Source organism: Mesocricetus auratus, unplaced genomic scaffold (assembly GCF_017639785.1).
Source record: "Mesocricetus auratus isolate SY011 unplaced genomic scaffold, BCM_Maur_2.0 Super-Scaffold_100006, whole genome shotgun sequence".
NCBI lineage: Eukaryota > Metazoa > Chordata > Mammalia > Rodentia > Cricetidae > Mesocricetus > Mesocricetus auratus.
In genome coordinates this window covers 99,260,337-99,283,164 of record NW_024429190.1, presented here as the reverse complement: position 1 = coordinate 99,283,164, position 22,828 = coordinate 99,260,337, and the positions used below count along the sequence as shown (strand labels likewise).

Genomic DNA, 22,828 nt, shown 5'->3' with positions numbered 1-22,828 from the left:
GCCTCATTCCCACCCCCTGCCCAGGCATGCTTTAATTTAACCCTACTCCTAGTTCTTAACTTGCTTCGGAATGGAATGTCTAATGCTCCTGGCAATGGTGCTTTATTAGGGGATGGTGCTGTTATTAGATTGCATTTTATTATTTCCTTCAGGTTCACATGCACCTGATATTGGAGGGCTCTCCCTATGGGTTGAGACTGACAGACGCTGCAAGTGAGTGGTTTTTATTATTTTTGTGAGTCTGTGCAGCAAGATGAGAAACCCAAACTGTCCAGACTAGAGGACAGGTGCCATTGCCGTGTTCTAATTGGTGGCACCCACCGTCCATATGCCCAGTTGTAGATTGGAGGGCATAGCTGGGTTTCTTCTGTCTGCTCCATGAGATCAGAAGGCATTTAGCACAGCTATCCTGGCCTCTTCACACAGCGGGTCTAGTTTACCGTCACCCCCTAGGGAAATAAAAAAACACACACCTTTTGGCTAGCTTTATGTACAGTTTGATGTAGTATTAAATATACCTTGGTCTTCCAGGAGCATATTTTCGAAGGCCACAGGCATGTAAAACATTAAGTAGCCTGTAGCAGAGTCTTAGTGGATTCCCAAAGCTCTCACTCTTAGACACAGGGAAGCAGACATGGTGCCAGCCTATGGGTCAGCAGCCCTCCAGGGCAAAGAAATGTGCAGAATATAGCTGACAATGCCATATACTATGGGTATACTCTAATTTTCTCACAAGTCTAGATAAAATAAACAAGTGGAACAAAATCACATGGAAGAAAAGGATATAATAAAACACATTACTAACGTTTTAAAAAGAAGCTAAACACAAAATCTTATTTTCTTCCAATTCTATCACATATGAAAGCTGGACTCAGCTTTCCTCTGCTGTCTCCAGTGTTTGGGAAAGAAGCTGGGTACTATATCACTTTAGTGTGTGTGTGTGTGTGTGTGTGTGTGTGTGTGTGTGTGTGTATGATCATGTGTGTGAGTATATGCGTATGGCATGTGTGACATAATATATGTAGGTGTGAGTGTGTGTATGTGTGGTGTGTGTGCCATGGTGTGTGCATGAGAAAGAGTGTGTGTATGTGTATGAGTGAGTGAGAGAGTGTGTGTGTGTGTGTGTGTATGTTATATGCAATCAGCTCACAAATAATGACATGGAAACTTATTAAGGAAGGTTGACCTTGAGCTTAGACTTGTCTCAACTAGCTCTTATAACTTACATTGACCCATTTTTAGTGATCTACATTCTACTGTGGGTGTCACCTCATCTCTGCACTGCCCATCTGACTTCCTGTAACTGTGGCTGGTGACTCCACCTCTATTCTTCCCAGAGCTCTCTCTCTGCCCCAAAATCCCACCTATGCCTCCTGCCTAGCTATTGGTCATTCAGCTCTTTATCACATCAATCCCAGCGATTCATCTTCACATGGTGTGCAAATATCCCACAACATTTCCCCATTTTTGTCTAAGTAAAAAGGAAAGGTTTCAATTCTAATATTGTAAAATTATATACAATAAGAATAATCAAGAATGACATTCAAAATGTCAAATTCATTTTTACTTGGCAAATTTGGTGAGATTACTCTTTTATCTATCCTATCTTGATGAGTCCAAAGTTTTATGACTATACCATTTTCTATTATAACTTGTATGGCCATTGTAAAAATACCTTCTTAGACCTTAGAACATTTTTAGTTAGATGACTTAAGCTTTTATGTCTCTCAACCTTATATACTTTACATCTCTTGTATAAGTTTTTTTTCTTCTGAATTTGGTACAAGGAAAACTATAACTATAACCATCTAGTCTTCAACCCCATCAGAGACACAAGAAGGATATGATATTACCTGAGTAAACAGAAGTGCAGAGCAAGCAACTTCCAAAACTATGAGCAACAGAAACAGCTGGCTGCCTGGACAGTCACCCCAAGGTTCCTCTGCAATATTGGAGCATGCGTCTTTGGCCTACAGGCCTAGAACATCTGACAGATTTTTCTATAAAGCAGGAATTTTGCGGGGCTGTCTTAACTTGTCTTTGGAAGTTCCCTTCTTTTGTGTCCTACTTATCCAGTTTGGACAACACACTGTCAGCAGCTGAGACAAGGACAGTTTCTTTGCCCCATGGCTAGCTTTGCCACATTGACGGCAAACTCCATATGGAGGTTTTTTGGTGCCCATCATCTTTTTTTTTTTAAGTAAATTGGTGCTGTCAGGAGCAGATGTGTCTCACTGTCATGAAAAGGCTTATGTTTTAAAAAACATCTTAAATGCTATATTCTGTAAGTATCTGAAATGTTTGAAGACCACCTATCTATCTAAAATATATCTGTTTAACCTTGAAAACACACATACAAGACTAATGTTTGATTGTTATAGGTGACTAACTACTAACCTACATTTCTTAATCATCCTAAACAGTTCATAATAGCTTTAAAGGACTGGAACTTAACATTACATTTTAAAATGAGCTGTATAGGTATAATACCTTAAATAATATATACAGTACATCAAAAATAACCTTAAATTTATATCTATCTATAAAAAATCCATACCAATGTAAAATAGTTATGACTAGTAGCTGCTTTTTTAGTTTAAAAGTAGATTCAATAAACTACCATCTTATCATCCCTATAGTGGTGTTTCTGTGCCATGAGGCATGTGTGTGTGTGTGTGTGTGTGTGTGCGTGCATGTGTGCGTGTGTGCCCGTGATTGCCATGGAATGTGTGTGTATGTGTATGTGTATGCATCTGTGAATGTATGGCATGCATGCCATACATGCGTGCATGTGTGCGCCTGTGTGTGTGCGTGCGTGCACGCGCGTGTGCCATGGGGTGTATGTGTGTGTGTTTGAAACGCAGAAAGAACCCCAGTTTGGTTCTAGGCAAGACTCCCTGCTGAAACTGAGGACTTCTTGGAAGAGGCTGAGTGCTGGGCAGTGGCCTCTTACAGCCTTACCAAACTCCAGGTCTTGAATATCACACTGGAAGACTGTTTCTTCATTCACCACAAGCTCCACCAGATTCCAGTCCTCTATCTGCTCCAGGATGACCTGATGCCCATCTTTGGTCAACACCGCTGGAAAACAGGGAGGGACATGGGTGACATGGGGGCAGACTCCAGTTAGCCCATGTCTACAACTTGTCTCCTCCCTGGCTCTTCATGGCCGTAACCACCTGCAGGGCACGCAATGGCCCCTGACCTCTGCGTGTCCTTATAGTCTCAGGGGAGCAAAGACAGATACCCCAGTGACACATCTCCAGACTTAGGGGATGTTAGGAAGTGACCCTTCTCTCAGAAGTGGCCACTGAGTGTTCCATAGCTTAGTCTCATAGAGACAGTGCTCAGTATTGGAGGGGACCCAGGATCCATCATCATCTTTTCCTGCTAGTGGAAATATAATTTGGCTGCCTTTCTAGGGGGCAGTCCACAGTATAAGCCTCAACCTTCGAAAACATGTTTTGAGGACACTGTACTTAAAAGAAACCCTGTAAGGAAAAAAAAACAGAAATACAGGCAGATTTTTACAATATGTTCTTTTTATAACATAATACCAAAATTCTGTGACTGGTTCATGATTCATAAGTCTGATAATAAAGGATGATCGAGTAAGTAATGCTATGCGTTCATAGTGAGATTTTAGTTTGGACATTTGCAGTTATAGGATGGTGAGATGGCTCTTTGGTTAAGGGCGCTTGCTGCCAAGACTTCAATCTGAGTTCAATGCCTGAAACCCGCAGTAAAAGGAGAGGACCAGTTCTTGCAGTTGTCCTCTGATGTTCGAATGTGTGTCATGCTGTGGTGGTGTGCCTAGGAGTGGCCCCCATAGACTCGCATGTGTCATGCTGTGGTGGTGTGCCTAGGAGTGGCCCCCATAGACTCGCATGTGTCATGCTGTGGTGGTGTGACTAGGAGTGGCCCCCATGGACTCGCGTGTGTCATGCTGTGGTGGTGTGACTAGGAGTGGCCCCCATAGACTCACGTGTTTGAATGCTTGGCCCGTGTGGAATGGCACTGCTGGAGTGGGTGTGGCCTTGTTGGAGGAAGTGTGTCACTGTGGAGGCTGACTTCGAGGTCTCCTATGCTCAAGCCATGCCCAGTGGGACAGTTCACTTCCTGTTGCCTGTGTATCAAGATGTAGAACTCTCTGTTCCTTCTCCAGCACCATGTCTGACTGCATGTTGCCATGATTCTCTACAGGACAATAATGGACTAAACCTCTGAAACTGTAAACCAGCCCCAATTAAACGTTTTCTTTTAAAGAGTTGCTGTGGTCATGGTGTCTCTTCACAGCAATAGTAACTCTAATTAAGATGTATGATGTGTACAAAAAACACACACATACAATACATAAATACATGTAAAAATAAAATAGGAACTTAGCTGGGCATGGGGGTGGGGTCTCTCAGGACATTTGAGGAATGGTAAGCAGTTCGGCTGGTAAAGAATGGTGTATAGCAAGAGAATTGGGTCTGCTTTGCCCTTGACATCAAGAGGTAGGCAAAGGTGTCTAGGTGGAAAAACATGGGTTAGCCGGGCACACCTTTAATTCCCACACTCAGGAGACAGAGGAGGCAGATCTCTGAGTCCAAGGCCAGTCTGGTCTACAGAGCAAGTTCCAGGACAGCCAGAGTTACACAGAGAAGCCCTGTCTCAAACAAAATGAAACTAAAAGGAAAGCAAAAAACAAAAACCAAAGAAGGAGAACTTTTAAAATAGAGTAATACTTGTGATAACAAAAATCAGGATATAATAAGTATAATATATTAAGAATGTGTACTCATTAATTAAAATACATATGCAAGAAAGAAGAGCCCTGTGTGGTATCACACACCTATAATCCCAGGTTTAGGGAGACTGAGGTAGAAGGATATTGACTGAGAGGCTAGCCTGTGCTACAAAATGAAAGCCTGTCTCAAAATTCAAGAGAAAGAGGGAACTCAGTGGTTCTTTCTCTCTCTCTCTGAGGTGAGATTATGTGAAACATTTACTTTCCACAATGTCTACAATAGTCAGGAGACTTTTTTTTTTCAGGGTTGTTCTGGCTGTCCTGGAACTAGCTTTGTAAACCAGGCTGGCCTTGAACTCAGAGATCTGCCTGCTTCTGCCTCGAGAGTGCTGGGGTTAGAGGCATGTGCCACCACTGCCCAGCTCAGAAAACTTTAAAAGAAATGCATTTGTTATTCTCACCTGTGGGTGTGAGGCCTGCTTAGCATTTACATCCCAGAGGTCAGCCATGGATGATTTGTTAAGACCTGATGTCTCTTCCTTTTCTTTCTCCCTCCCCTGAGGATTGAACCTAAGTCTTCAGCATGGTAGGCAAGTCTCCACTACAGCCCAGCCTGCTCTTGTCTGTGGGTAGAACGCACGGCAGCCCAGACCGCTAGCCTGCCCGGTGCTGCCTTCCTCCGATGAGCCCATTGCCCCACCCATCTTAGAGTTGGTGTGCTGTTCGCCTGTAGCATTCTGTGTGCTCTGCTGAGTCCTTGGGTTAGAAGGAACAAGGCATCAGATGGGGTCCTGTTTTCTCTTCTAAAGTCTTAGCATTCCAATCAGCTTCAGGATGGGAAACGCAGACATTTCTGTCAGTTAATTGCATTTAATTACAGGGACAATTGCTGTTTCAAAACGTTGTCCTGTCCACTTCTTCATCTTTCAATCAGCTCAAGAACATGCAGCCCCAGCTGTGAGCATTTTAATTGCATAATTTTGATTTTACTTTTGGAGAGAAACTTGAGAAAGACTCAGTGAGGGTCTCCATTAACACGATCACACTACTCAGGCACCCGGTGGTGGCCCTAATTGACCTGTCTCAGCTAAGGCCTCTCTCCAAAGAGCGCCTACATCGTTTCTTTGGCATATTTATGCGATTGTATCCTGTTTAAGCGTCTTGACCTTAAACATCTTTGAAGAGGGCACGAAGCCTGGACCAGTGACTTGTTTAAGTGGAAGCGGTCCAGCTGGTTTGGAAGGGCAGCTCATCATAGGGAGACATGACGTCAGTCCATGGTAGAGATTTCTGGCCTCACCTTCCTCTGCCCATCGCAACCGCCTCCCCAACAGAAAGTAGCTCCATGTGGGAAACTATACTGTGGCCTCTAGGCCTCTAGGCTTTGCATGTTGTGTAGATCCTGCTGGGGAGTGAACTAGAATTTGATGGGGACAACTCAGGAGCCTAGCTGTCACTCTGCTGCAAAATCCCAAGGCGAACTTTCTAAGGCCTAAGGGGCTCTGAGAGTCTGAGGCAGGTGGTCTCGTAAGAGACCTCAGAGGTCAGCACCTCCCAGGTGCCCCTCATGCTGCCTGAAAGGCCCAGTGACTGAGCTCAGCTCATACTTGGGTTTGAAGTATTTCATGGAGATGGAGTGACTCTTCTGTGACAAGGTGTGGCTGAGAAAATGGATTTGAACTACAAAATAAGACACCCCGTGGAGTTGGGAGGTGCTGAATAGTGAGGGTTCCTGGGAGCAAGTGAGTCAGACAAGAAAGAGTCCTCTCTCCTCCTAGGGGCTGCCAGTTACAGGCACCCAAGCTAGGCAGGGCAGGCTCTTGACCTTCCTCAGGGTACCTGGGGTCTCAACCCTGGCTGTCCCAAAGCAGCAAACATAGATGGATGCCAAGTACCACCAACTTCTCTTCCTGCGGCTATTGGTTACCTGCCTCATTTGTACTCGAGTGACAACAGCTGCCGAGTATGTCACACTGTCAGCCTCAGGCCGCCATCCCCTTCCTGTCAGAGAGGAATGACTTGTACCAGTGAGGCTGGCTGTAACATGGCTGGTGCAGGCTTAAGGAAGGAGAGAAGTAGACACTTTGGAATCCCTGCAGCTCACCCAAATGCCGCACTCGGCATGGAGGGGCCTTGGTTTCCTGAGTTGCTCCTGGGTTGTCTATTCAAAGAAAGGTCAGATAAATACGTTCCCCGAAACAAAGTCTGTGCGCAGGCAGTGGCTAAACCCCAGCATGAGTCAGTCAGAAGTGGTGAGCCACCTGCGGAACACCCGCCTCTTTGAAGTGGCGCCTCATTCCTCACGGGAGATCTGGATGAAGCGAAGAAGGGACAGGGGAGAGGCTCTGTCCTCACCGCGCTGGCAGACTTGTGCAGCATATGTGAATGGTGAAAATGCTTCTGGGTAGCCAGTCAAGGTGCACTGGCTTCTTCCCTTCCTTTACTCGGAGCAGACACGATGCCAGTGGCCACTGGGGAGTGCAGCTAATGCATCGCTGGGGATGCAGGATAGCACTTGGGTGGCCCAACTAAATAAAGATGGGTTCTATTTTTAACGGTCAGCTTCAGTGCCCTCCAACCCCTTTGAAGGGCTTTGGCAGGCTCAGCTACAGTAGACAAGGAGCAACCGTGGCCAGGGCAATTACTTAGCTCTCTCTTAAGCACTGGTTTAGTAGAGCCATTTTTTGCTGAGCCATTATATTTCATGGATAATAAAGAACAGGAGTGTTCAGATTGCTTAGGGCATGGTACGTTCAGAAAAGAACAGGCACCCTTCCAAAGAGGGCGGGGCTTTGAACGATAAGGGGCTATGATTTTTGAAAGTCCTATGCAGAATTCGGATGCCTATGAGGGGCTGTAAGTAGACCTGCTTGCCTCAGAGTTAGCACTGTGTCTAAAGTGGGGATGTGGGGGTGGGGAACAAATGTTCCCTGCTTTGTTGCTATTAACACCTTGGCCCTTGTCACCAGGTCCTCTGTAAATGTTGGCAGCTGTTATTAGACCTGTTATCAAGCATGGGCGTACACAGATTTCTCTACAAATCAACCACCTGCAGATACCTTACAAACTTCGCCAGCCATAAAAAAATAAACCCTCCCCTCCCCAAGAGGGAGCAGCAGCCTGCGCCTGTGGTCTCAGCTCAGCATGCGGCTCCGATGATTGCCTCAGAGAACACACATTCGGTAGCTCATCAATCTCCACACCCCTCTGCGATCCATGCCTGCTTTCTCTGCTCTCCTCCCTTCTCCTCTCCTCCCTTCCTCTCCTTCCTCTGCCCTTCCCTTTCCCCAGCCTCTCTTACTTTATTTTGGGGGTGGTAGCAGGGTCTTGTTGAGTAGTCCAGGCTGGCCTTGAACTTACGATTCTCCTGCCTCAGCCTCCTGAATGCTGAATTACAGGTGTGTGCTACCCTGGATGATTCTCCATCTTCCTCTTTTGTTCTCCCCTCTTCAGAGTCTCATGGAGCCCAGGATGGCTTGAACTCCTAATCCTCACTCCACTTTCCAAGTGCACAATTACAGATGTGCACTGGTTCTATGTTTCCTTCCAAGTGCACAATTACAGATGTGCACTGGTTCTATGTTTCCTTCCAAGTGCCAGGATTACAGATGTGCACTGGTTCTATGTTCTTTTTCAAGTGCACAATTACAGATGTGCACTGGTTCTATGTTTCCTTCCAAGTGCCAGGATTACAGATGTGCACTGGTTCTATGTTTCCTTCCAAGTGCCAGGATTACAGATGTGCACTGGTTCTATGTTTCTTTCTTTCTCTAGTACATTTTTGCTGAAAAAGGTACATCTAAAATATTATCATGTTACAAATATAAAGCAGACTCATGATTCTGTAAAACCTTAGAAATTATAGAAGAGGACAAAATTTTAAAAACTACCCTAACTCTATCCTATGTGCCTCTTCCATTACCAGCCTGTTCAGTGAAGAGAGATCATGGTGTGCAAGGGACTCAGGGGCAGGCTCCGCCCCTAGTGCTGTGCTTACCTGACCCAGCCTCCCATCACCCTATGTCATATGACCAATGTGCTGCAATTTCAATTTCTGGTTGTTTCTAGTTTTTTTTCTTCCACCAAGAATGTTGCAGAAAACATTGGTAGCACGCCACCTGTGTATGGGTGGTCTCTTTTCAGTTAAGAAAGCACCTGGAAATGAAGCTACATTTTACAGACACTTCAGGTTGCCCTCCAATGTCACTTTCCAATTTGTTTTCCAATTGGAAACGCATGAGAATGTTCATCCTCTAATCTGTCCACATCTGACAGCCGTGGAGACAAACGCTCTGGAGACAACTGGAGCTCGACAGTTTAGGATCCGTTTCTTCTGGAACACCACCCCATTGCCTCCTGGTACTTCCAAACTGTCTCCCACATCTGCACACCCCATCCCCGGCACCTAGCACCTTGTCCATAGGCAATACCTCTACCAGCCGCCTGGTTGTGTCTCTCCCTCCCGCCTGGTTCTGTCTCTCCCTCCCGCATGTCTTTCTGATGAGCAGTTATGTCCTCAAAACGATCCCTCCTGGAATATATAGAAAGTTTCATCATCAGGAGACCCCCACTTCTGAGGTCTCATAAGCAGTGGACCATGACTGGGGGAGAGTATACACGTCAGTAGGGACCTCCAAGGATGCAGCTTTTGTGAGTCATTACCCACGAAGGGTGGGCTTTCCTGTGAGGCAGCTGACTTTGAATCACTCACGCCCCTCTGAGCAGGCAGTCCCAATCAGTTCGCTGGCTGGCTAAGTTAGGCTTGGGTGGAATTGTTTCTTTGGTCTCTATTAGTGCCCCATCTGGGGCGATTAGCTGTTTGTGCATACCTCCCCAGGAAAAGTCGTGCAACGCTTTCCATACACCAGATACAATCCTAGGAACTGGGACTCCACCGGGAGCGAGCGGGACAGATGGGAGTCTCTGACGATTACGTGCCAGTGTGTGTGGTTAGGAGGCGAGATCAGTGCAGATACCTATAACCACTAAGAAGATCTAGGGAAGGGAATAGGGACGGAAGAAGGCAGAGATGCTGAGCCAGCTCAGTGTGGTGAAGGCATTTGCTGTCAAGTCTGCCAACCTTAGTGTGATACCCAGTGCCCACGTGGAGAAGGAGAGAACGGACTCCTGCGACTTTAACACACACACACACACATACACACACACATGCACACATGTATGCACACACATGCATGCACATATGTATGCACACACACACACACATGCTCCAGGGTGTCTTGTCTGTGAGGGTGACTTTCCTGCTGATGACTGGAAGACTGTGGGAGCAGAGGGAAGATCATGTGGGAAAAGGCATCACAGGTGCAGCACCTGCTGAGTGCCAGGAGTCAGCTCCTGGGATCCCTGAGAGTTCCACGATCAGTGAGGGTGTGGCTGTGGCTGCAGGGGATGTGCAAGGAGGTTGAGAGTTCATGGAAGCCTCAAAGGTCTTTGGCTTCTATGAGCTGTGAGTCACTAGTCACCCAGGAATAAAGCCATGTTCTGATCCGGCTCTGCCCTGAGGACAGACTACAAGGAGACCGGCGTCGTCGTCGTCGTCGTTGTCACAGAGAGCTCAGGGGGAAGTCGTGACACAGCCCAGAGGATGATGGTGACTGACCTAAACAGTGGAGGAGGAAGGTTTGCAGGGCTCTGAAGGGCTGAATCACAGACATGTGCTGAGGACAAGACTGCGGGATGGACTGACAGGCCTAGTGTAGGTGTCATGGAGGGTGGCATGGGAACTGAGTGCAGGGTTCCGGGCAAGGCGACAGCAGAAAGAGAGCAGCCAGGACCTGAGACAGACAGGGTAAGAGCTAACGTTATCAGTATCTGGATCTGCTTCACAGGTAGAATGGCTCCTGCCTTCGTTTCTTCTAAATTCTACAACATGCTTTTTACACACTGGCTTGGTCTCTTCATAATCCAATGTCCCCCATTTCCTCTTCTCCAATTTCTCCTTTTAGAATGGAACCTTAAACTACAAAATATGGTGGTTTTTTTCTCTCTCAGGACAGGTTTTCTCTGTGTAGCCCTGGCTATCCTGGAACTCACTCTGTAGACCAGGCTGGCCTCAAACTCAGAGAGCTGCCTAGCTCTGCCTCCTAAATCCTGGGATTAAAGGCTTGAATCACCATGCCTAGCTAACTCATGGTTCTTCACCTAGGCACCTGTGCCAACTGCTTGAGGTCAAGGGTGAAACAGACCCAACTCTCCTGCTCTACGCCATGCTCTACCATCCCAAACTGCTCTCGACTTCTCAAATGTTCCGAGAGACCACCCTCCTTTCCTAATGACTGTCTCAAGAATAAGTCCTCGACACATGTGCCTTTCTCTGCATTTCTTGCCAGACTCACTCCAATGAGGGGTTCACATTCTCCTTTGCCAACAAGGAAAGTGAGGCTCATAAAGGAAAACAACTTGGCTTTGTCTATAAGTCTATGAGTAGTGGAGGCCAAGTCAAAACTAGGTCAACTCAACCTCAGAGCCTCTGCTAATGCCATAGTGAAGATCTCTAGGTGGTAGTGAAGGACTATAAGTGGACTTAACGCATATTAAAAATCTAAACTTGGAAGCTGCACAGGTGTTGTGGAACGTTTAACTATGTAAAGATGTGTTGTATTTCTTTATGCTGTGGAATATTAGTTTAACTGTGTAAAGGTGGGTTGGTTATATTTGTTTATACTGCATTTGTTTAATGATGTAAGGAGGTATGTTTAACTATTGTGTTGCATTGCCTGCCTAAAGCACCTGATTGGTCTAATAACAGGCTGAATGGCTAATAGCTAGGCAGAAAAAGGATAGGTGGGGCTGGCAGGCAGGGAGAATAAACAGGAGGAGAAATCTAGGCTCGGAAGAGGACAGAAGGAGAGAGGAGGCAAAGGAGAGAATGAGGGAAACTCCCAAGGCTAGAAGCCAGGAGACCATCACCAGCCAAACATGAGAAGCAGTGAAAGTAAGATATATAGAAGGAGAAAAAGGTATGTACTCACTCATTTATGGATTTTAGACATGAATCAGGGGAGTGCCAGCATACAGTCCCACTGCCAGAGAGTCTGGGAAACAGAACCTTCATCCAATGACTGACTGAATGGAAGCAGAGGCAGATACGCACAGCTAAACACTGAGCTGAACTCCTGGAATTCAGTGACAGAAAGGGAGAACTGATGAGCAAAGGAGTTAAGAAACAGCTGACCTGAACAAGGGGGAGCTCTTGGACCCCATATTGATGGTTGGGTGGACAGCATGGGACTGAACCAGACCCCCTGAATGTGGGTGTCAGTGAGGAGGCCTAGGTAATCTATGGGACCTTGAGTAGTATTTATCCCTGGCATACAAATAGACTTTGAGTGCCCATGCCACAATGAGGGAGGCTCTCTCAGCCTGGACTCTTGGGGGAGGGCCTAGGCCCTGCCCTGGATGAAATGACAGACTCTGGAGATCCACCATGGAGGGCCTCACCCTCCCTGGGGATTGGAGTGGAGACTGTGTGGGGGACTGGGAGGCCTGGTGGGGAGGGCGGGGGAGGAGAGGAGGGAGAGGGAGCTGGGATCGATGTGTGAAACAAGATTGTTTCTAACTTAAATAAAAAAGAAAAGAAAAGTAAAAGTAAAAAGCCTCGAGGCAAAAGGTAGACTAATTAATTTAAGTTAAAAAGAGGTAGCTAGAGCCGGGTGGTGGTGGTGCACTCCTTTAATCCCAGCACTCGGGAGGCAGAGGCAGGCGGATCTTTGTGCGTTCGAGGCCAGGCTGGACCGATAGCCTCCGAAACGATACAGAGAAACCCTGTCTCGTAAAAACCAAAAAAAAAAAAAAAAAAAAAAAAAAAAAAGAGGTAGCTAGAAAGGAGCCTAAGCTAGGCTGAGCATTCATAACTAATAAGAAGTCTCGCCCGGCGGTGGTGGCGCACGCCTTTAATGGTGCACGCCTTTAATCCCAGCACTCGGGAGGCAGAGGTAGGCGGATTTCTGTGAGTTCAAGGCTGGGCTGGACCGACAGCCTCCAAAACAATACAGAGAAACCCTGTCTCGTAAAACCAAAAAAAAAAAAAAAAAAAAAAAAAAAAAGAAGAAGTCTCTGTGCCATGATTTGGGAGCTGGTTGGTGGCCCCAAAGAAAGAGAACGCCTGGTACACACAGGGGTGGGAAGATGGTTAGTGTATCAGGTCTAGGGTGGGAGGTTGGAGTTACTGCTTACTAAGTAGAGTTATTGTTTAGGATACCAAAAACTCTGGAAATAGACAATGATGGTTCCATGATACTGCAATCTGTAATCAATGTCATCACATGCTGCCGCTATGGAATGAGCTGTGCTTTCTCTATTTTATATGTTGAAAGTCCTGACTCCCTATGACAACACTTGGAGACAGGACCTTTACAACATAACTAAGGTTAATGACATCATGGGGGGGTCTTGGTTTGACCAGATTAGAGTTTCTTATTCTAGGTAGCTAAAAGCACATGAAGTTTAATGAGTCCAAATGGGATGTGATCATCCAAACTGTGACCCCTGGCTGGTGCTTTCCCGTTTGTAGACAGCATGGTCATTCATCAGCTAGCCACACATGAATGGATGCCACGGGCACCGTCTCTACCCTTACCTACCCAGTCTACCGTCCTAGGGAGTTCACTGCTGTTGCTTGGCATAGCTTTCCCCTATGGCTGTTTTGACCCGAGATGCTCTCATTACAGCTTAGGGACACCATCCAATCCCTTCGAGTGCCTGTCCCCCTCCCACACTTGACTCTCTAGCTTGTGTTCAGAGTGGTTGAGGTTTTGTTTCCCTGCCTGAAGCTCTCAGGAAACCCTGCACTGATGCTCCTTTTGACCTGACCTCTATCAGTCCAACATCTCAACACTTACTCATACCACCAGACTCCAAAAGCATCAGGTCTTCTGCCTAGAATGCCCTGGCCTCTCTCTACCTGGCCCATCTCATTGAGACTCAACTCAGAAGCCCCCTCCAGTTACCGGCAATCTAACAGGCACCTAGAAACTGCTTTTGCTAAAAGAACCAAATGATCACCTGGTCGCACCAGGTAACTCAGACTGAGATTAAAGCCCAGCTCTCTGCCTTTACTTTGTGTCTGTATCACTTACTTTGGGTCACCTGCTCTCGTAACTCGGCTCAGCGCTCAAGGAGTCTTCCTCAACTCTGGTGACGCTCAGTCAATCAGGGCAGCTTGAGCATACGAACATCTCACCTCCTGCACCCATTCTTCCATCATTTTTTTTTTTAGGACAGGGTTTCTCTGTGTATCCCTGATGGTACTGGAACTCACTCTGTGGACCAGGCTGACCTCAAACTCAGAGATCCGCCTGCCTCTGCCCCCCCCAGGGCTGAGATTAAAGACATGTGCCACTGGCAGCACCGCAGGGATGGATCTGGGCTCACTGTACCTCCATCAGTTCCTCCTGACAGGGTGCCACATAAGTTACATTTCTCTGCTTCTCTCAGTTTATCTTTTACTTATCATATTGGGGTGACGCCATGGTGATTCTTGGTTGTCAACTTGGCTGTATCTGGAATGACTACGATCCAGAAATGGAGGGCACACCTGTGATTCAGATCTTGGGGCAGGAAGGGAACATCCTTTAATCCAGCTCTTGAGGAGGGATGATACACGCCTTTAATGCAGACCCCGAGGCAGGGAGACACACCTATAATCTGGGCCACACCTTCTGCTGCAAGCCTGGGTAAGGACCAGGGAAGAAGGAAGGCTCCTTGGTTCGCCTGTTTGCCCTTGCCTTGCCAGCACATAGAGCCTTCTTGGGATTTCGGCACATCCAGAAGACCCTCGGGGACACTCGGCCTCCTGGGACTGAGCAACGGCTGGATTCTTGGACTTTCTAGTCACACCTGGCTATTGTTGGACTGCAGCCTGTAAGTCATTCCAATAAATTCACTCTCTCTCTCTCTCTCTCTCTCTCTATATATATATATATATATATATATATATATATAGTATATATATATATATACTCTATAAGTCCTGTGTCTCTAGAGAACCCTGACTAACAGGTGGTGGTTTGGTCTCTTGGGACCGGTGGAGCCGGGACTTTTGCCCTAAAATTCTGGGAGCTCCGCTGTGGGTAGGTTCCCATGTGGCCTCTAGTCTGTCAGGGTTTAGTCATGACTCTCAGCAATCAATGCTGTGCTGCACACAATCCTGTTCCACAGCGAGCCCATCTGCCTGAGTCCTGCACACAGATGTTCAACACAGCCCTTGCTGAGCAAACAAGGGATAGAATCTCTTCCCTTAATGTTTCTGACCCTAATTCCCCCAAATTGTAAACTGGGGTTAGGTGCTTTTCTTTCCTAGCCATTTTACCTAGTAACACTCACACATTATGTTCGTTTTCCAAGTAGTGCGAGCCAGAGGGAGGTGCTAAGCCATCTGGGGAAGGTGGCACTTGCCTGGGGTATGAGAAGGGAAGACCTAGGTAGAGAGAACTCAGCTTGAGTTCGGGAGGTTGAGGCTCCAAGAGGCACTCATCGGGGTGGCCCACCTTGCAGACCCTCTAGTCGGTAGGTGCGGTGCTCCACGGACAGACCCACCGCGCTGTAGGGCCCGTAGCGCAAGGTCACTACAGCTTGCTTGGGCATGGCGCTTCTTCCTGGCTGCTGGAGGTTGTCTAGGACTCAGAGCAACACCTGCTGCTAGGCAACCGCCCTTCCAGCCCTCCGGGGGTGGGCGTGGCCACGCGCTGGGCGGAGCCAAGGCTTTCTTGTCCCAGGTCCCCAGGCCCGTGATGACAAGAGTTGTAGACCCTAACTCTAATTGCACCCTCTGTGGTAAGTGTTAACTTGAACGGGTGAATGACCAGCTATGGAAAGCACGTGTCTGGCTGCCCTTTACGAAGTTGCCTCGTTTTGTCAGGATCCTTCGCTCAAGGTGAGTTGCAGCCTGCGTTTTGTTTTTACTCAGCTGAGGCCCGGGGTCCTTGCCAGGCCGTGCAGGAAAGCAGAGTGGGTGGGAAACTATGTTTTCCCTACTTCCTGCTCTGTGTTTGATTGGTTGGTTATACGTACATACAAATAGACCTATCTTTGTTTTGTTGAAACCTCGCAAATGCACGGATTGCAGGCCTGTGAGACCACGTGTGCTGATATGTTTCCGATTAGTCCATTCCCCTAGTTTCCATTCCTTACTAGTTAACCTGTTTTATTGAGACAAAAACCTAGATTCAACAAACTCTTTTCCTTTTCTCAGCTCAGGGGATGGGATAAGGACTCAGAAGGATCTCTTGTCTGACTGACTGTCTGTCTCTCTCCCTCCCTTCCGACCTCTCTCTTTCTCCCTCATTGCCCTCACCTGCAGACCACAGACAACCCAGGAAGAACCTGGAGGTCCATGGTTGAGAGACCCCACTGAAGGGAGGAAGCTGGACCCCTGGACACAGCCTCAGCAGCCTGCTTTGTTCTGGGAGAGGAGAGAGCATCTGTTCTCCAGTCCTGAGATTCAGGGGTGGATTTTGTTTGGTTCTTTTTTTTTTTTTTCTTCAGTCATTCGTCTGACAGTTACCTTCCTGTGAGTGCAACACACGTTTATAAAAACCAGCATAGTTGATGTTTTTATACTCATTATGAAAAATACATGGGTTAAAAACTCTCATTAATTCTTCTCCCAACATATGCTACTGTTGTGTATTAGTATTAATTCTCTCCACGTGTACAGTCTGCTCTTCTGTGACACATACTGGTTCATCCACATTGCCAGTAGAATTCTGACTTTTGGAGGGTCACAAAGAGTTTCCCCTGGTACCACTGTTTCACACTGGCAAGCAAGACACAGCTTCACCTAATAGGAAGAAACGAGTTGATTCTGAGCCAAATACCAGTAACTATGGCCCAGAGGCATGAATTCAAGTCGCCCCAAATATAACATGTTTCAACATAGAATTGTGTTTTTTTATGGATTTTTATAGTCACAAAACTAAAGGAAGTCATAATGCAAAGCATTTACCAAATATATGGGTGGGCACAGTGTGGATGCCGGTTATGGCCAGGCAGGGGCAGCTCAGTGACAGGCTTCAGACATCATCTGGTGATATTTTAGCTTTGGGGTTGTGGAAGCTAACGGTCTGTTAATATATTCCGAAGGTTTTACATAATAGCTGAAATGATGTTAGGTCAGTAAGCAATGAATGAATATTAAGGGACTAACAATAACCTAAGATAACTTGGGCTCTGGATCTGAACATTACAACTCTCTACAATCATGAAGTTCAAGTCAAGCAGTCGGCCAGGCCAAATTCTTTACATGGGTGTGGTTTTTTTTCTGGGAACTTCAGTTTACAGCACCCCTGAATAGCAGAAAGACGAGCACAGAGAACAACAGAGAGAGGCAGCTCTGTACACGACATCAGTCTCTTCATCCCGGTCAGTGTGTCCTCATGCCTATTGTGCCGGGCTGCTTTACATCAGCTTGACACAGCTATGGTCATCTGCGAGGAGGGAACCCCGGCTGAGAAAATGCCTAGAGAAGGTCAGGTTGTAAGCAGGCAAGCCTGTGGGGCATTTTCTTAATTAGTGACTGATGGGGAGGGCCCAGCCTATTGTGGGTGGGGCCGTGCCTGGGTTGGCCCTGGGTCCTATAAGACAGCAGGTTGAGCAAACCATAAGGAGCAAGCCAGTAAGCAGCATCCCTCCATGGTCTCTGCATCAGCTCCTGCCTCCAGGTTCCTGTCCTGACTTCAATGATGAACAGCAATGTGGAATTGTAAGCCAAGTAAACCCTTTCCTCCCCAACTTGTTTTTGGTCCTGGTGTTTCATCAGAGCAATAGTGACCCTAACTAAAACACTAATGTTTGATTTTCCCTAAACTTTATGCACTTTTAGAAGACAAAATCTACTCCTCACTGGGGTACTATGGATTGGATTATTAACTTTTAAAAAAGCATTTGTAAGGACTTTCTTCTTGATTTTACTACTAATCTGTTTTCACATTTCATCTCCTTGTCTGTGTGAGTGCCTACGTATGTGTGTATGTGTGTGTGTGTGTGTGTGCATGCATGCATGTGTGTGCATGCTATGGCATGCATGTGTGTTGTGGCATGTGTGTAGAGGTCAGAAGACAACTTGTGGGACTTGTGTCTCTCTATGTGGGTTCCAGGGCTTGAACTGAGGTCGTCAGCCTTGGTACCAAGAACCTAGATTCACCAAGTCCTCCTATCAGCCCCCTTGGCTTTACTCTTTTTGGTTTTTTGAGACAAGGTCTCTCTCTACAACCCTGGCTGTCCTGGAACTCGCTATGTAGTTTAGGCTGGCCTCACACTGCCTTCTGAGTGCTAGCATTAGAAGCATGTGCCACCATGCCTGATACTACCTTGGTTTTAGATACAGGCTTTCTCACTGAACCTAGAGTTTACTGATTTTGCTAGACTGGTGTTTTAGGGTTTCACTGCTGTGAAGAGACCATGACTATGGCAACTCTTATAAGGGAATACATGCATTAAAATATGTCTTTTAAAATTATTTCCAGTAGATTGGGTTTGTCCTAAAATTCATGGGCCAGTACCTATCCTCCCAGAGAAATTTCTTGATTCTAGCATTTAGCCAATTTTTATTAAAAAACAAGCTAGCTAACAACAAAAACATCCTTTTTGTTGTTTTGACATTGGATGCTGTTTTTACGTAATTTGAATAAAAAATGTCAACCTCAGTCTTTGGTAGTCCTGACAAGTGTCAAAGTTACTCTTTGATTTATTCCATCTTAACATTTTTAGTGTCAGTAGCAACATAGTAAACCAATAGGTTGGACCCAGTTAATATTCTTTCTTTTGGGGGCACTGGGGAAATATAGCTCTATTTGGTAAAGTGCTTGGAATGCAAGCCTAAGGACCAGAGTTCCAGTCTCAGCATCCATATAAAAAGGTCAGGTATGATGGTATACACTTACAGTTCCAGCACGGGGAAGATAGAGACAAGAGGATCTGTCTAGACCCTTGACTAAGATGGGAACCAGCCATCTTAGTTTAATTAGTGAGATTCAGGTCCCTTCCAGTGAGAGACATGAATATACAGATACACACACAAGAATAATATATAAGAGGTTCTTTTGTTCTTATCTGTAAGAATTTAGATCTCAAATAAAGATATTGACAGTCATCCCAGCCTAAACCCACCCAATCTCATCTGAGAGAAAGGTATCCCAACATATAAAGCTCTTTTAGAAGACTTACGGTAGATCTCTATTGGGACTGGAACAGTGTCTCAGTGGATAAGAGTGAGTACTGCCCACACTGAGGACCCAATTCAGTTCCCAGGCTCCACACCCCCAGCCTTCGTGAGCACCTGAAACTCAGATGCACACACACCCATACAAACATACATGTACACACATAATTAAAAGCAGATGTAAAACAAAGCCTCACTCCTATTTTTATGTCTAAAATTTGTGTTTTCTCCAAATAAGATAGTTATTTTGTGTTGGTAGTGAAATTTTTGTATTTTTTTAAGACTGGAAACTTGATTCAAATAAAGTAGCAGTCATAACATTGTCATTAATGTAAAGACATCCTCATCTTCCTTCCTTCCTTCCTTCCTTCCTTCCTTCCTTCCTTCCTTCCTTTTTCTTTCTTTTTGAGACAGGGTTTCCCTATGTAACTTTGGAGCCTTTCCTGGCACTGGCTCTGTAGACCAGGCTGGCCGCAAACTCACAGAGATGTTTGTCCTAAAAATAAGTTCCATGAGTATTTAACAATTATGCCTCCAAAAGGAATACTTTTTTTTCTAACTTATTTTTACTTCCTACTGCCAAAGTGGCAGGTTTCTGAGAAGAGATTTTCCCCCAACAGGAAACTGAATTGTTGCAAACGAGTTTTACCATACTTGTGTATTTTGTTAGTCTTTTCAAATGGCCTGGTTTTTCTCTCTCTTTCCTACTGGGTTTTGTTTTCTGTTTCATTGGTAACTGATTTTGTCTTTGTTTCTCTTCCTATTTGAGGTCACCGTTTGGTTCCTTCTTCTAACTGAAAGTGTTTAAAAGGCTTTACTTTCTAGTGTTTTTTGTTTGTTTTTTCGAGACAGGGTTTCTCTGTGTAATGGTCCTGTGCAGGGTCCCATGATGATGCCCTGGCTGGCCTACACTCACTATGTAGCCTAGACTGGCCTTCAATTCCTGATCCTCCTGCCTCAAACTCCCAAGTCCTGGGAGTATAGGCATAGGCCACCAGGTTGGGCTTTCCCTTTTGTTTCAGAAATGTATTTAGCTCACCAATTCTTTTATCATACCCCTTTCTGAGGTATTGTTTGCCTATGAAAACTTTTGCCATGTTGCAAAGGTTTTGATGTGCGGTACCTTTAAATGGAGTTTATTTGCTCCTTTACAAGTTCATGCACGTATTTAGCACGTTTTGACCGAGTCCCCTGTCAGCCTCTCCCCTCCCAGTGTGCCCCCCCTTCCTCCTTTCCAGGAAGTGCCCCTCCCACATTCACCCTCTTTGCTGTTGTGTTACCCACTACATTTAGTCACAGTTGCCTGCGTGCGCACGTGTGGGAGATTATTTCCTTGATCAAGAAAAATCACCATGGCTCTACCACTGGGGAGTATGACTCCTTCGATCTCAGCAGCCTTTGAGTTCCCCTGGCTCCGTGGACCCCTCCCACTCTGTGCTGGAATGTTGCTGCACTTGGGCAGGTAGCCGCTGCCGCTGTTAGTTCATGGGTGCAGTAGCTGGAAGCATCCTCCCTGGTTGGCTAGCTTCCGTGTGCCACGTTTAGAAAACAGTATGCCACAGCACCCCTCCCTATCCTCTGGCTCCTGCATTCTTTCCATATCCTCTTCCACGGTATTCCTTGGAGGAAATGGTAGAGTTGGCCTGTTTATGGCCAAGTACTCAACAGTTACATATTCCCTGCATCAACTACAAACAAAAACTTCTCTGATCATTTCAGAGAGTGGCACTAATCTGTGGGTATAAACACTGCAACGCAGTTTGGCACCATATCCATTAAACAAAACGGTAGTAGGAGGTTCCTGTCTTAGGGTCTAGGACCTCCCTAGCTATGGTTTTTGACCAGGTTTATAGTACCAGACGTGAATTCCTCTGTGGAGAGAGCCTCAAATGCAACAATGAAGTCATTGGACACCTCCGTGTCCGTCATGCCACCGTTACACCAATGAGCACGCTTGCCTGCAGATTGGTGCTGTATGGTGCACAGGGCTCATATCCAGGTAAGACTGTCAATGCCTTTTCTCCCCCAGCAGGCTGGCGAGCAGATCTCAGGAGTGTGAAAGCGAGTCAGCAGGGAGAACACTTCCAGCTCCTTTTTCAGCTTCATTCATTGGTACCCTGAGGCCAAATCAAGTGGTGTCTTCAGCATAGGGTCTTATCATCTAGTAGGTAACCAAGAACAGTGGCAATGCCTCTATTGTTTGGGGGGGAGTCGGGGTCATAATAACGTATCCTACACTTGGCCCTAAGGCATTCTGGGAGCAGCATTGGTTTTTTTTTCCTTATTCTTTTTTTTTTCCAGTTTAAATTTAGATAAGAAACAAGGTTGCTTCACAAGTCAGTTCCAGGTCCCTCTCCCTTTCCCTCCCCTCCTCCGGTGCCTCCTCCCAACCCCCCCCCCCATTATCCCCTCATTCCCCCAGGGAGGGTGAGGCCCTCCATGGGGGTGTCCATAGTCTGTCATTTCATATAGGGCAGGGCCTAGACCCTTCCCCAAGAGTTCAGGGTGAGAGTACATCTCTCATTGTTGGATGGGAGTCCAAAGTCCATTTGTATACCCGGGATAAATACTGATCTGCTGCCCAAGGCTCAATAGATTACCTAGGCCTCCTTACTGACACCCAGATTCAGGAGGTCTTGATCAAACAAGAGTTAACCTTTGTCTGGAGGGAGCAGCATTGTTATATGGTATCTTTAGCATTCTTTAAGCATTTTAAAGTTTGTGTTATCTTCTTTTCTTTGACCCATGAGTTTTAAAATTGTTTATTAGATTCTGGAATATTCTCAGTCATTTCTCACTGACTAGTGTTTTCCCACATCCTGTCTACTATATCCCTGTGCTGGTTTTTGTTTTATTTTTATTTTTTTTTCAGGTCCATGTAAGCTAGAGTCATTGGGAAGGGGGCGCCTCAGTTGAGGAGTTGAGTCCATTATATTTGCCTGTGGGCAGATTCATAGGGATACTTTCTTGATTAATAGGTGGACGCAGGTCCAGCCCACTGTGGGTGGTATGACCCCTGGACAGATGGTCCTGGATTGTATAAAAACGCAAACGCAGAAAGTCGTGAGAGTAAGCCAGTAAGCAGCGTCTCCCCGTGGTCTGTGTTTCAGTTCCTGCCTCCAGGTTCCTCCCTTGAGTTCCTGCCCTTGCGTCTCTCAGTGACGGACCTCAGCCAAGATGTATGAGCCGACAACATCCTTTCATCCCTTAGTTGCGTTTGGCCGTGGTCTTTATCACAGTATCAGAAAACAAACGAGGATGCCTCCCCTTCAACTCTGACATGTACTTCCGAGTCCCTGGTTTTGTCTTCCTTCAACAGCGCCTTTAATAATGTTAGGTGCATGTGTTTATTGGCTTCCCTGAAGTGCCCATTGTCTGAAGCTGCTGTGGTACTGACTCCTGCTTGCTTTCTCTGCTGCTCTCCTGTAGCGCATGTCATTTCCTAGCTCTGTATTTCAGACTGTAAGCTCATCTGCAGTAGACTGTTTCCCACTGTGGGTGTTTGATGTGTCCAAGGTGGGAAGTGGTTTTATATGTGCTTCTCTGGGTCTTATTGTATCAGGCCAATTTAGCCTTTTAAAATGGCTGTGTAAATTCACATTTCTCGTCCTCACAGGGTAAGGTTTGTGGTTTTGATTTCTCACACATTTCTGTCCCCTACATCTACCTCCTAGAGTAGATGGCAGGCTTTGCTGACCTTGCCCCGGGCATGGAGGGGGCTGATGGGAAGGGTGAAGATGCCTCTGGGAATTGGTTTTGTGTTGGAGGTTAAGTAGTTCCACCATCCTCTAGGAGCCCACACATCGTGTCAAGCCTGTGGTGTGCTGGATGGGCCGGCAGGGTCTTGGGCTGGCTAGTTTTAAATGTCACCACGTATAATCACTGGGAAGGGAGACTCAGTGGAAGGATTGTGTAAATCA

At 46.3% G+C, this 22,828-nt stretch overlaps 1 protein-coding gene and 1 long non-coding RNA gene across 2 annotated transcripts; one reads left to right on the top strand and one right to left on the bottom strand.

The window, feature by feature from the left end:
• Window positions 1–208: 208 nt before the first annotated feature.
• CUNH10orf53 (chromosome unknown C10orf53 homolog) lies at window positions 209–15,390 on the bottom strand. Its single transcript, XM_005077654.4, has 3 exons — window positions 15,238–15,390; window positions 2,962–3,081; window positions 209–449 (listed from the first exon to the last, which is right to left on the bottom strand). Exons 1-3 carry the CDS (start codon window positions 15,332–15,334, stop codon window positions 385–387), a joined length of 282 nt encoding a protein of 93 aa, XP_005077711.1. The 5' UTR covers window positions 15,335–15,390; the 3' UTR covers window positions 209–384.
• On the top strand, window positions 15,331–16,343 carry LOC110342332. Its single transcript, XR_002384376.2, has 2 exons — window positions 15,331–15,623; window positions 16,050–16,343. It is a non-coding gene; the product is annotated as an uncharacterized LOC110342332 (long non-coding RNA).
• Window positions 16,344–22,828: the final 6,485 nt, after the last annotated feature.